The 13,396-nt window shown below is 43.7% G+C and overlaps 1 protein-coding gene across 3 annotated transcripts; it reads left to right on the top strand.

The window, feature by feature from the left end:
- Nucleotides 1-2,004: 2,004 nt before the first annotated feature.
- Nucleotides 2,005-12,636, top strand: LOC116848591 (histone H2A.V). Of its 3 annotated transcripts, none has more exons than XM_032824848.1 (5): nt 2,005-2,238; nt 2,385-2,462; nt 9,414-9,527; nt 10,691-10,820; nt 10,972-12,636. In XM_032824848.1, exons 1-5 carry the CDS (start codon nt 2,236-2,238, stop codon nt 11,031-11,033), a joined length of 387 nt encoding a protein of 128 aa, XP_032680739.1. In that variant the 5' UTR covers nt 2,005-2,235; the 3' UTR covers nt 11,034-12,636. The 3 variants fall into 3 exon arrangements, with proteins under 3 accessions (XP_032680739.1, XP_032680737.1, XP_032680738.1); XM_032824846.1 differs by lacking the exons at nt 2,005-2,238; nt 2,385-2,462 and adding exons at nt 4,763-5,470; nt 7,281-7,467; XM_032824847.1 differs by lacking the exons at nt 2,005-2,238; nt 2,385-2,462 and adding exons at nt 4,788-5,038; nt 7,281-7,467.
- The last annotated feature ends 760 nt before the right edge of the window (nt 12,637-13,396 follow it).

The raw sequence follows: 13,396 nt of genomic DNA, 5'->3' as shown, positions 1-13,396 counted from the left end.
CTTAAACATGAGAAAATGATGTAAACTCTAAATATAGATAATATCCTACACAGCACATTTTTTGTTTATAATTTCCGGAAAAATGATTGAAATTCAATCCTCTTCTGTTTTACAATCGAAAACGTTGAGGAATATGAATTCATGTTTTCGCGATTTAATGAAGTTGAGAAAAGTTATATTAGAGAAGCGAAACACATTTTTAAAAAATTGATCTAGTTGAATTTTATCCATGTTTCCAGGATTAAGATCCTTACTCAGAAAGTCCAGGATTAAGATCCTTATCTAAGAAGTCCAGGATTAAGATCCTTATCCAGGTAGTCCAGGATTAAGATCCTTATTCAGGAACCAACAGTAACATCATCACATCAAGATTAAAATTTCTCGCTCGATTATATAATATATAATCGTTACTTAACATGTTATACTGCATTTACATTGTTGAGCGGGAAATGACAATATTGACGTTGTCTTACTGATAGTTGATGTTTACCGGTTACAGTCCTTGAAGATACGACACACATCTCTAAAACCAGAGATACTTGAATTAATTTCTTATCTACGTCGTATAGCAGAACGCTTTTCGATTTTGTTACAGTTATGGAGTTACATTTCGCTCATCCTAAAAACAAATAACTTTTTTTTGTCAATTTTCTAATTGCATCAGCGATAGCATATAATCTAATTTTCTTCGCGGAAAACTGCTTCTCCCTTAGAAATATCCTTAATATTGATTCGATACTTCTTCCCTCCGCGAGTTAAGAAAACGCAAAGTTTCCAAGATAAACAACTGGGACTCAAAGGCCTTCATTTTCCAAACGTCGAAGCCAACGATGCAGCTTTTCATTGGACTAGAACGCGTCTCAATATCCCTCAGTATCCCAATTTCTTGCAGTGAATGCAAGACGCCGACGGGCAAAAGAGCCGCGCGCGTAAAGGCTCGTCTACAATATGTGGAGCAAGCTCAGCGTACAAAGTAAGAATAAGAAATATAAAACAAAATTACTTTATTTACATATACATTTAAACTCTAGCATCCTTGTGCCGAAAGTATTTATTTGACAGAAAGACTTTCGGCGTGAGGGAGTTGAAGTATAGACATAAAAGAAATAAATAAATAATTTTTATTTTTTACTCCTATTCTTACTTTTTTTACGTCAAGCTTATTCTATGTATTATAAGTGGCCACTTGGGGTCACTTTTACCAAATTCCGGTTAACTGACCATTTTAGTAACTTTGCAGGATTCCAACTGCTGTTGGAGAAAAAAAATGGAAAGTAAAGAGTTATAAAAATGTAGATTGTGTGTGTGTGATGACGCCGCAACTAAATGTAAAGCTATATTAATATCCTAATATGATGGAAAATTTGATCAGGACGTATACTTTTATGCTTATTGTAGTATTACTAGTTCACATTTAGTTCACATAATTCCTCCTATTTTTTCTCCAACAGCAGCTTCAGTTGGAATCCTGCAGGGTTACTAAAACAGTTAGTTCAACCGGGGGGATTAATCATGAATCTTTTCTCCTAGCGTGATTTCGTAAAAAGTGAAAAATCTGACCTTGAAGATATATGGAAATGTTCATTTTTCACGAGTTTATTGTAGGGAACGATACATGATTGCTTCCAAGTACTCTGAAAAATTACTTTTCATGATTTCATACTAGGGAATAAAATTACATGATTAATAAGATTGAGTTCACGTGAAGAGATTCACGAATGATACCCAGAACTCGGTAAAAATGGCCCTTAGAAACGTTCCATATTCTCGTCTCTGTTTACATGATTTTTGTTCACGCGAGCACGGTACTGTCGCACAGAGCCCAGTCTCGACGAGAGAGCACGACAACGACGCCGTCGACGGCAGCGGCAGCAGTAGCGGCAGTAGCGACGACGACGACGACGACAACGACGACGACGAACGTTCGCTCGCTGAGAATCGGTGGCGCATGCGCGAGACGCGCACAGGCTACGAGAGAGCGTCAGTTCCGGCGAGACGTCGGGTCGTGCGCTCGCGGTAAAACGGCGGACGACGAGTCCGCTCGGTGCGGGCCGCGTGGCGGCGCCACTCGCGCTCACCGCTCCGCTCCCATTGGCCGCGGCGCGGTCACGTGGCGCGACCGCGAGCGCGCTCGCAGCGCCAAGCGCATTTGGCGGGCTCGTCGCTTAGACGGCGTCATCCGCGGTTGTCCGTAACACTGCGTGTCGAGCGAACTACGAGGTCCCACGTAGCACAATGGTGAGTATCTGCGAGTTTTCGACGCGGCCGACGGCCATCGGCCGGCGCTGCGGGCAGCCTCGTGCGCCGCGGATCCTCGGCTACACGCTGGCCGGGTTTTCGTCAGCGGATCGTGCGGATTAATTGTGATTTTCGTGTCGGAACAGGCTGGCGGAAAGGCGGGCAAGGACGCCGGCAAGGCGAAGGCGAAGGCAGTCTCGCGCTCGGCTAGGGCCGGCTTGCAGGTGAGTCGCGCGTCGAGTCGACGCCGAGGGAACGGGGCTTGGCCCTCTCTCTCTCTTTATCCAGCTTTCGCTCTCGCGACGGAAACGACCGTGTGCGTGCGGAATCGATGGTGTTGCGCGTTTCGTACGGTGCGTCGTGTGCGGATGCCCGGTTTTCGCGGTCTCGTCGAGGCAGGTTAAGTTGTCGTTGGCGCGAAAAGTATCCCGGCCGATGACTCGCCGAGTTACCGTCGCGGCGACTGGGGAAGCCGCTTCTCGGTGGCCCTGGCTCGCCCAGAGATAACACGCCGCGCGACGGTGTCGCTTTTTTCTCGCTTCCATGCCGAACTTTCGAGAAACGCTCGTGCGAGGCGATTTATTTTTTGAATTCGGACGCGGCTGGACACTTGGAGCGAGCAAGTGAGCGAGTGAGTGAGTGAGTGAGTGAGTGAGTGAGTGAGTAAACGAACGAGCGAGCAAGCGAGCGACTGAATGAGTGACAGAGAGGGAGAAAGAGAGAAAGAAAGAGAAACGATCACATGCGGTATACAACGGTTTTCAAACGTGCGAGCTCCGACGGAGCGGCTTCGTCGCCGTGCAGTTGAACTGCTCGTCCCGGGGGATCGTCCTCCCGGTGCGAATATTCCAGCTCACGGCGAGTTCGATAACACGTCGTAAATCGAGAATTAATTTTTGCCGCTCGAGTTGCAACTCGATCGCGCCAATTCGGTTTGCGTCGCTGGAACTCTTTCTCTCTCTCTTTGTTTCTTTCCTTCTCTCTCTCTCTCTCTCTCTTTATCTTGATGTGCACAGAATCCTATGATTCAGCACGCAGCCGATCGAACCGGCGGGAGGCGCGCAATTCGCGAATTCGAATGGATCGCCGATCACCGGTGCGATGTAATCGGGGAATGTCCAGCTCGTCGTTCGCCTCTCCTTCTTAGACGTGCGACATCAAAAGAAAGCATCGTCGCACCGCTTCGCGCGTTCGGCAGAAAATCGTTCCGGAGCGAGCCACAGTCCGCCTTCGTGCGAAGAAATGCCTGCTACATGACATGGAATGCAGTTTTCGCGAAAGAAATATTCCGGCGGTTCGCACTACAAAATATCATTGAGCAAAATCGCAGTTACGTAATGCGCAACGTTTCGAACGTGTATCTGCCTACTTGCCTGCTGAGTGCGTATGTGTGGTGCGTGCGTGTTATATGTGATGCGCGCTTGTTGTGTGTGTGTGTATATATGTGCGCGTGCTTGTGTGTGGTCAGCAATGATGGTATTTATTGCGAATACTCTTTTTTGCTTTTCGTGAAACGACTCGATGACTGTTCTCGTCGAAAAGTGTCGCACTTTTGACATCATGTATGACGGAAAATCGAGGAAAGAGCAAATCGTGTCGATCACGGGTTACCGTTTGAGCCGACTGGGATAAAGCTTAATGAACGCTCATGTGTATGTGTATGTCTTTCGGACGATTTTACGAAGCACCGGTCGAAAGCGCGTACAGACTCTCGTCGAAAGTGCTGCTTTTAGAAGAAGCTACGTCTGTGATTCAACTGACATCAGTGTGCGTCGTGTTCGCGCTCTTCGCGCAGGAACACCGACAATCGGGGCCTGTTCTTTAACGCGTTATCGACGTCGGGTGTCGTGAATTTCCGTTATCGCGATTAAAATTCTCGTGTGACACACTCGGCCGCGATCGAGACGCTGTCGATTATTAACTGAAACGTGTGTTCCGCGTTTCGCACTTGACGTTATAAACATACGGTCGGATTTTATTTAGCCGCGAAAGGTCGCGCACAGTCACATTTAGCTAATTCAGCGCCAAACGCGGCCTGTTCGCGAACAGGGAGCCCGAGTAGACACCTGTGTGTGTGAGAGAGAAATAGATGGATAAAGAGAGAGTCGTCAGTGACGTATTTTAGAAAATGCACCACTAGAAAATAAGATCTGTTTGACATTGTGCGCGCGTCGTACACACACGCGCATACACACACACACACACACATATGCTCTCGAGAAGATTAGCGCGTCTGCGAGATGGGATATCCAGAGATATCCCATATAGCGGCATTAAGTAGATTAATTAACCTCAAACGTGTGCGTATGAATACACGCGAGTGTACGGTGAATTAATTGTCTTAGAGTATCGATTGGTATGCAATGCTTTTCGTCCCAGCGAACGTCGTGATTCTATACTTGTGAAACGATCGTGGCTCCAAGGGAACAAAGATGCCTGACTGATCAAGAGAGAGGGAGTGAGAAAGAGGAAGAGTGTGTGTAAGTATGAGAGAGAGAGAGAGAGAGAGAAACAGCCCGTCAGAATATAAGCTCATTTGAAGATCAAACGTAGCGAGATTCGTGACGGTTACGAGTGCGTGATACTTTGCACAATGTAACGTAATGCAACGCAATATCATCCGGCAAATATATGGACGTGCGAAACAAAAGCCTCGGTTGTCGTGTCGTAAACGCGTGGTGCAGTGGTGATAAGTCGAAACGACGCAGTTCGTGCTTATTTCGATCCCCGTAGTGGCCGGTCGTGTAGTGTCGACTGGTGTTTCGCGGTTTCACCGGCGTGACCTCAACGATTTACGCCGGTAACAATAATCCCCAGTGAAAATGCGACGGCATATCTGAACGTGACGAACGCGCGATCGCCTCTCGTTGCGCATCAACTGCGACGACAAAATCATTGTGTAACAATATCGACCGCGCGCGACAAACAAACGAACGAACGAACGGACGGCGAGCAGCAGGGTAGGCGGGCGAGTCGACAAATGAGAGTCGGCCACTTGAGAATATCGCGTTGCCTCGTGCAGTCGGAGTTTTCTCCGAAACTGCTGAATCTCCCGGTCACGAGGAGGCGCCTTCAGGGCGCGAGCCTCTCCGTTCGCGAGATTCTCGAGCGTGTCCCGGGACGTGCGTTGTGGATGATGAAACTTTGTGCCAAAAGCTGGAGAGACGATGGCGGAGCGAGCGAGAGAAAGAGAGAGGGGAAGGCAGGGGAGGGATAGAGATGGACAGGCAGGGTGAGTGGGAAAGAGGAGAGGAGAGAGTGCGTGTATGAGAGAGAGAGAGAGAGCGAACGAGCAGTCCAAATCGTACCGCTCGATATTCGCGCAGCGTGAGGACGGGTCGTTGTTTGGGATATTCGCGCGCGAACGCGTGTTCCCGGCACTTTCCCGCTCCCGGGAGAAGAATATCGGGAAGAATCCGGAATGCCGGAATCAGCAGACGGAATGTTCGCGTTGACGCGGCGTGTCGTGACGAGAGAAAGATCCGGATGTCCCGTGGAAGACGACGCACGATCTCGACACAGGCCGACAGACAGACAGACAGACACTCGCTCGTGAAACATCTCGCGCATATACATGGCGAGATTCATGTCATCTGTTATCGTTCGATACCCGCCCCGGCCGAGAGCTGTGCCGAGCCGACGAGAGCCGCGATCGACGGGCGAACGTTGCGCGAACGGGTAGTAGGCGCGCGCCGTCCTGAAAACATCGGCCCTGCCGTCTCCGCCGTCAGCGGCGGCGGCGGAAGTTCCGGCAGAAGTCACTAGACGCGCGCGTCGAGGAGCCACCGGTCGGGGGCTGAACGCGCGAACGAAAAAAAGCCCGGGGAAAAAGAAAACTTCTCCGGAGAAGGAGGAGGAGGACGTCGACTTCCTCGTGTCTGTATCGCGCGAGCGGCTGTTTGTAAATAACATAGAAACAGATACGCCGACGCGCGCAGGTAATGAAGAATTTCTTCGCGCTTTTCTTGTTTTTTTCATGCTCACGCTTACATAGAGAGGAAACCGTGAACTCTTTCCCGGAGAGGAAGTCGACGCGCCAAATCAGCCGACTTGAACTGTTGTTGCCGCCGACATTATCGACTCGATTAGTAATGATTTATTGTCAATTAACGTTTGTTACTCCCCCGCACCACATTGGGAATACTCTCACACTCTCTTCGCGGGAAGTGGCAAATCGATTTTCGGGCAAACTATTTAAGGCATTCTTTCGAGAGCGGATTTCGAGGCTCCCGGGAGTAATAATGAAGTATCGCTGGCCGTTGAGTGTAATTTTTCAACGTTCCCAGCTTTCAGAGAAATAAATCATGTTTTTTTCGTCCAGGAACCAGCGTCTGCCTTATCATTCTTGTAGCCCCTGAACGTAGTAACTGTGAATACATCAACCAGAGGGAGGGGGAAAAGAGAGAGAAAGAGAGAGCGGGGCGCTGCAAATACTACGCACAGATCAAATGTTATTTACGAAATTTTTTCTCTTGTTTTCTTGATTTGTCTTTGTTGCGCGTGTACGTGCGAAGCTTTTCGCAGTTTCTTTTTTACTCTTTACTGCGAAACACTCTCCGAACGGTAGAGTTATGCTCGTTATAGTCATGCGAACGCGCGCATTGCGTCACAAATTCTGCGTCCCGACGCTCACGGCAACCGTTCCTTGCTGTCGATGTCGTTCTGCACGTCGGTGCGAATTCATGATACAGATAAAACGCGAAAACAGTGGTACGCGTGTGCAAACTTTTTTCTTTTCTCTTTTTTTTGGTCTTTATTTACACGCGAGAAAAACGAGGCGACTGAACGCGTGTTCTAACTCGTGCGAGCAGCTTTAGAGAAATACTACCTGCTTTTTTGTTATTGTTTTCACCACTGTGCCCATTCTACGAATATTATTCGCACACGTGAAGCATCCCGCGTAGAATGTTACCTGGTGACATTCCGTTCAAATGTTTCCGCTAATATTAGGGGCAGCTTTCTCTCTCTCTCTCTCTCGTTCGCTCGCGCGTTTATCGTTCATTCTGCTAATTTACGGAATAGCATTTAACTTTATTTACCAGGCCAGTGTTCGCATTGTCTTACGCTCTCCCCTCGATGAGAAAACCATATGCTTTCTCCCGTATGTGCGCGCGCGTGCGTTACACACGTTTCCGACCACATGTTTGCTACCACGAGCTGTTCCTTTTTGCATATTACCGCTACCGAACTCGACGAGTGTGTACTTGGCGTGGATGGAATACCGCCTCGGTGAGCATGTTTGAGTGTACGAACGTTTGCAGCATATATTCGCCAATCTCGCATTTTCGCATTTTATCGTCTGTTCTTTACAGCTGCACTAGCTGTGTTGTTTGCACCTTAATACGTCGACTGCCAAATTCGAATTGTCTCGTGTAGCCGACGTACGAGGAGAATTCTCTGTTTCAATATGTCAACACAGTGCGAACAATGAGTTACAGTTAATTAACATATTGAAATGAGACCTGAAGTTTTAGAAATGGCTTCGGGATCAAAGTTCCCTGACGTCACACTGCGGCGGTCAGCGCCGTTGAAGTGAAATAGATTCATATTGATATTCGCTGGAAGGGAGAAGGGAAGTAGAAAGATTGATTGCACGATAGTTCAATCAGAAGGTGCAGCCATATCGAGAAAAAGTACTTGAAAGTTTGTTCGTAAGATGTAAAGTTTATTTCTGCGAAGTAAATTCTATTTCTGCGAATAAACTTTATTATCTTACAAATTAATTTTTGTTTTTCGCAATTTATAAAGAACAGACCTTTTGCCACGCTCTGTCTCGACAAATTCCAGGAATAAAGGAAAATCATGTTTACGTTATCGTAATGAAATGGTATAATCGCAAAAAGTGAGTTTTTGTAAACTGCGTCCCGTAATACACATATGTACGCATTTATCTATAGTCGTGTTACGTATACTGTAGAAAATTTGCGTATATATGTATCATGGGACACGCAGCTATAGTCATTTTGACGTTATCGTGATTTTCTGCTTTGGATATTTTTTTCCTCGTAGGAATTAGTGGAAAGTGAAAAGTTTCGTTGAATTCATCAGCGAAACTTTTCACTTTTCACTTTTCACGAGTTCATGCCAAGGGAAAAGATTCATGACCGATACTCTGTAATATTGCAGCGCGAACAACGAGAGACGCGCCAAGTATGGTGATGCAAAAGTTTCTTGGCTTAAGCGGATGGCATACAGAAAAGTGTAAGCAGTAAGAAAATTGACCAATCGCAATCGATTATTCTTCAACTGTGAGAAGAATCATTGACCGTGATTGGTCAATTTGCTTACTGCTCAAGCTTTAAGGTTGACATTACAACACGCGGAGTAAACTTGTCGCAAATTGGAACAAGCAAGTTTCTCTTAAATAAGAGAAATACTTCCGGTGTATGGAAGCTATAATATGGAGGGATGGGAGGGTAAGAGAGCGAAAGAAGTTATTTTTATTTCTCACTCCAAGTTACGCCAAGCTCACTCTGTGCATATTGTAAACGAACCTTTACTACTTGCATTTTCCTGCGTATCATCCGTTTTACATGCACGGTACAGAATGTACGATTGCATTCTCATTGGTAGCTTCTCATTGCGCTCCATTGTCAATAATAGAAAAAGAGTGAAGGCTCGTCTACGATATATGGAGTAAGCTTAGCGTATGAAGAGCAGAAGTAAAAATTAATGTATTTCACTTTATATATACGTCTAAACTTTAGCTTTTTCACACTGGAAGTATTTATCTAGATAGAAAAATTTGTGGCGTAAAGCAGCTGAAGTATAAGTCTAAGCGAAATAAATTTATTTTATTTTTTAGTCCAACTTGCGCCAAGCTTGCTCCGCGTGTTGTAAACAAGCCCTAAAAGGTAACAAGCTTTAAAAGGTAACGAATAAATAAATAGCAATTAATAATTGCTAAATAATTAATAAATCCTCATAAATTTTAATGTTTGATGATAAAATCCGAGCAAGAGTGCTGTAATGAGTGCCGGCTATACTGGACGTTTTCCCCTATACATATATCATGTATACATCACATACATTTCTTCAACGTCAGTTTAACCGTTTCGCTATTTCGCGAGAAATGTACCGTCGGAGCGCGCGCCGATTCGCATTTCGTACTTCGGCTTCGCGATCTTTCGCGCCCAGGGTGAGGAAGCGCGACTAATTGTGGCTTATCGTTGCAGTTCCCCGTGGGCAGAATTCACAGGCATTTGAAAAACAGAACCACCAGTCATGGCCGAGTGGGCGCTACTGCGGCGGTATACAGCGCGGCCATTTTGGAATACCTTACGGCCGAGGTGAGCACACATGTGCGAATGAGTGAGTGAGTGAGTGAGTGAGTGCGTGAGTGAGTGAGTGAGCGAGCAAGAGAGAGGGAGAGAAGAGAGAGGCACGAAGGAACGGTGGATAGAAAAAGCGCGAGACGGCAAGGAAGAAGGAAGGAGTGGGAAGAGAAGAGAAATTGTAACTGACACTGGAACAGAGATGGAGACTGAGATTCTATTTATCGAGTTCAAGCTAATGTCCCCACCATAACGATCGATTGTGAATATCGGATACAAATCGTGACATGATGATATATTAGAGAAGCAGGGCAAGAAAAAGGAAACGGTTTTATGGAGTTAAGTTAAGACAACAATATAAAGCTCTCGATGGGAAGATGAAGATGATTGAGAGAAACACTAGTCTGTAGGAGGAATGTTTTAAGAGCAGCAGAATATTACGAATAACAAATGTGCAGAGTATTAAGTAATTGATGGTAATAATTGTAAAAGTGGAAACGAAAAATTGACTAGGGAAAACATGTCAAAGGGATGGGAATATTGTTTCAGCTAGTAATTATCAGGATGCTTGCAAACATGGATATTATAGTATTTAGTCATTAAATTGTCCATTATCGTTGCAATTAATAATTAATTGTCATAAAATCGTTGTATATTATTTGCCGTGTAAATGTATCAAATAATTAGATATTAACATGTAATGGCGCTTGCGCTGCCATAAATTCAGAAAGAGAAGACCCGAGGAATGATAGAGAAAAAGAAAAGGTCTAAGTGCAGACGTGATAGAAGAGAACATTCGTCGTTATAACTCGTTGCGTCATGCGCAGTGAAGTCGTCGTTAAAACAACATGGTCGGTTTTCCCGCCGTTACTTTTGAACAAGATATATACGTTGACTCTTTCTTTATATCACAAATTGAGATGACCATATAAAAATGCTTCAATTGACATCAGTGACAATAATTTTCATAATTTACATGTTGCTATTTTGATCGATCAATTGCCTCGCAACAATAGCAACCTTAATTTTTATATTTTTGAAATGATAGTATAATTCACCTTACGACAAAAACAACGCTGCATAAAAATTTTGATGGATATTGTTTATGTTCCAAATATGCGTTTCCTCCACTATTGTGCAAGATTTAAAACTGTATTACAATTTTTCTTTTTGCACAGGTCTTGGAGTTAGCGGGAAATGCGTCAAAGGATCTGAAAGTCAAACGTATTACACCTAGACATTTGCAACTTGCCATCCGTGGTGACGAGGAATTAGATAGTCTCATTAAGGCAACTATTGCAGGAGGAGGTATGTTTCTTGTTATAATGCTTCTCATCAATTTACTGTAACTTTGGAAATGGCCGGTAATTTGAGCGCCTCATATTGTTTTTTTTTTATTTTTTCTCATTCGATTGTTATGGTTTTTCCTCTCGTTTTACACGTTGTTGTTTGATTACAGGTGTCATTCCACATATCCATAAATCGCTGATTGGCAAGAAGGGTTCGCAGAAGCCAGCATAATTTACAGTAACATTTATTACAAAATTACAATTGACGTACATCTCGAGATTCATGGGTGAACGGGACGAATGGAGAGCGAGCGGTCGAGTGATCGTTGACAAAGTGTACCTACATTACTGAATCGATAGCGAGGCTGGCGTGATATATATATATAGATACATATAAATATATATATATATATATATATAGATATATAGATATATAAATAAAACAGATATTGATATAATTTAATATAGGTAAAGAGATGAAAAAAAGAAATGAATGAAAAGATAGATGAACATCATACAATTGGCAAACAGGAAAAACAGAGAGTGAAAGAGAATGTGTGAGAGAGGAAGGGAGGGATTGGAAGGAAGGAGGAAGCGAAGAGTAAGAGAGAGTCCATTTTAGGAGACGCGTAGTAAATTTGTAGTGTTTCGCGAGCGATGCGTTATAGCATGGCTCGCTCTGAGAGACGCAGTCTTTGGTACAGTTTGCAATTGACGAACATTGTGAAAACCGCTGGAGGTATCTGGAGGCACGCAGAAGTGTCTTCGATCAATCATCTCGATTACTTACGACACACCGACGACGAAACTATCGATGCTTTGTATTGAGTCGCCATCGCCTTGAATCGTCTCGTCTTACTTTTCTTAAGTGTCGCACCAAAAGAGCGTGACATTCTCTTTTATTATTATTATTATTATTATAATCACACAATCACACTCATGAGCGATAACTTGTTTCACGACGTATGGTACGACATGTGCGTAACGTTCAGTTCATGACTTATTCTCGTATATGAGTTGCGGTATATTTTAAATGTGTTGCACACGTTCTATATCTTAGCGTATGGTGAGTTTCGAGAGCACATATATTTTTGGATTAAGCAGTAAAGATTTCCTTATCGACGAAATTCGTCAGAGCGATGAAACAACAAAATAATCGAACGGAGCGATATTTACCTTCGCGACTTGCTGCGTTAGTTTTTGAGTGACCACTCGGCCAAATATGTATGGTGCAAAGGTGAACGATCAAGTTTCCAGTCTTCTCGATCTGCTGCCGATTAGATACATCGATCTCTTCGCACATTTATGAGTCCCGAGATACTTTGCGCTTTTCACCTGTTAGAGTCACTGTTGTAACGGTATAGAGAGATCTGATAAGAGTTTGGACATTTGAAAGTTTGACTGATCGATACAACTGTATATAGCGTTTCTAATTGAGTGTAGAAATTTCCACGTCAACGAGCATTGTGTTTTACAAACTGGAGTTCTTTCGGGAATGTAAACGAGGCTTTCGTTTCGGTAAAGCCAGATTATAGACTGTTAAGTTTTGTTTTGCAGATTCGAAGGTCCGGCCTCGACTGTTGTAAAATAACGCGAGATAATAATAGAGGCAGTTTGACGCCCGAAAGTTTATTAGCGTATGCGAGAGAACGTGCTGAATTTTTTTTATTTTCGCTCCGGTCATTTTTCTTTTGTTTTAACGTTTGTCAGTTCTTCGTTATCTGTACGATTTCGTATAATTTTTACTGTATCTACGGTATTGCACCGTACGTTAAACATCAGCCATATGTAAAGCGTTCATTCACATAATAATAAAGATAAATTTTATTACGAAATTTTCTCTGTGTGTGCTGCATGTGTGCGCTCACGCGCGTGTGTGTGTGTGTGTGAGAGTTGAAACAAATTATATAAGATCCTAGTCTTTGAAGATACATTGTAGATTTTTAATTATTTAGAAAAAAAAGTAAATGAATTCTCGGTCATTTTTGTATGAGCAATACAATTTTTTACGTTTCTATACGCGAGAGAAATCAATAACAAGAATTGAAAACAACGTTGTCGAAATATAATCGTCGAAATAGAGAGTAACAAGTTCATTATAGACATACAACTCGTACTATTCGTGTCTCGTACTACTAAAATAGAACCAAGTATCAAAGAGAGAAAGAGAAAAATTGCGCTTTGACAAGATATGTGCGCATTGAGAATAACATGTTGATTACAGCAGGTTTGACGCTCGATAGTATCAGCACTCGAAATATCGAAACGAAGATATAAGTACTTTGTTATTATTGTAAACACAACAAATAGATTGGGTATAAGACCTCGCAAAAAGAGGGAAAGCGAAAACCGCATCTCTGTCTTTCTCAACGCACTCGATCGCACGATTCAGAGAAAGGAACAGATACGGCACTAGGCTTTCGTCTCTTTCTACCTCTGATCTTGGCTGATAAAGTTTTGAGAATATGCTTAGTTTCTACATATATACATATACATATACATACATGCACATATATATATAGAATTTCTACAATGAGGAAAGATACGAAGAATTGATGAGAATAAGATACAATTTTTTATTATTCTACACATTAA

The sequence above is a fragment of the Odontomachus brunneus genome, unplaced genomic scaffold, assembly GCF_010583005.1.
Source record: "Odontomachus brunneus isolate Ranch 3 - 2012 unplaced genomic scaffold, Obru_v1 Obru_scaffold_097, whole genome shotgun sequence".
In the NCBI taxonomy this organism is placed as follows: Eukaryota; Metazoa; Arthropoda; class Insecta; order Hymenoptera; family Formicidae; genus Odontomachus; species Odontomachus brunneus.
Note: the sequence above shows the minus strand (reverse complement) of the source record. Positions and strands in the feature narration are given on the sequence as shown.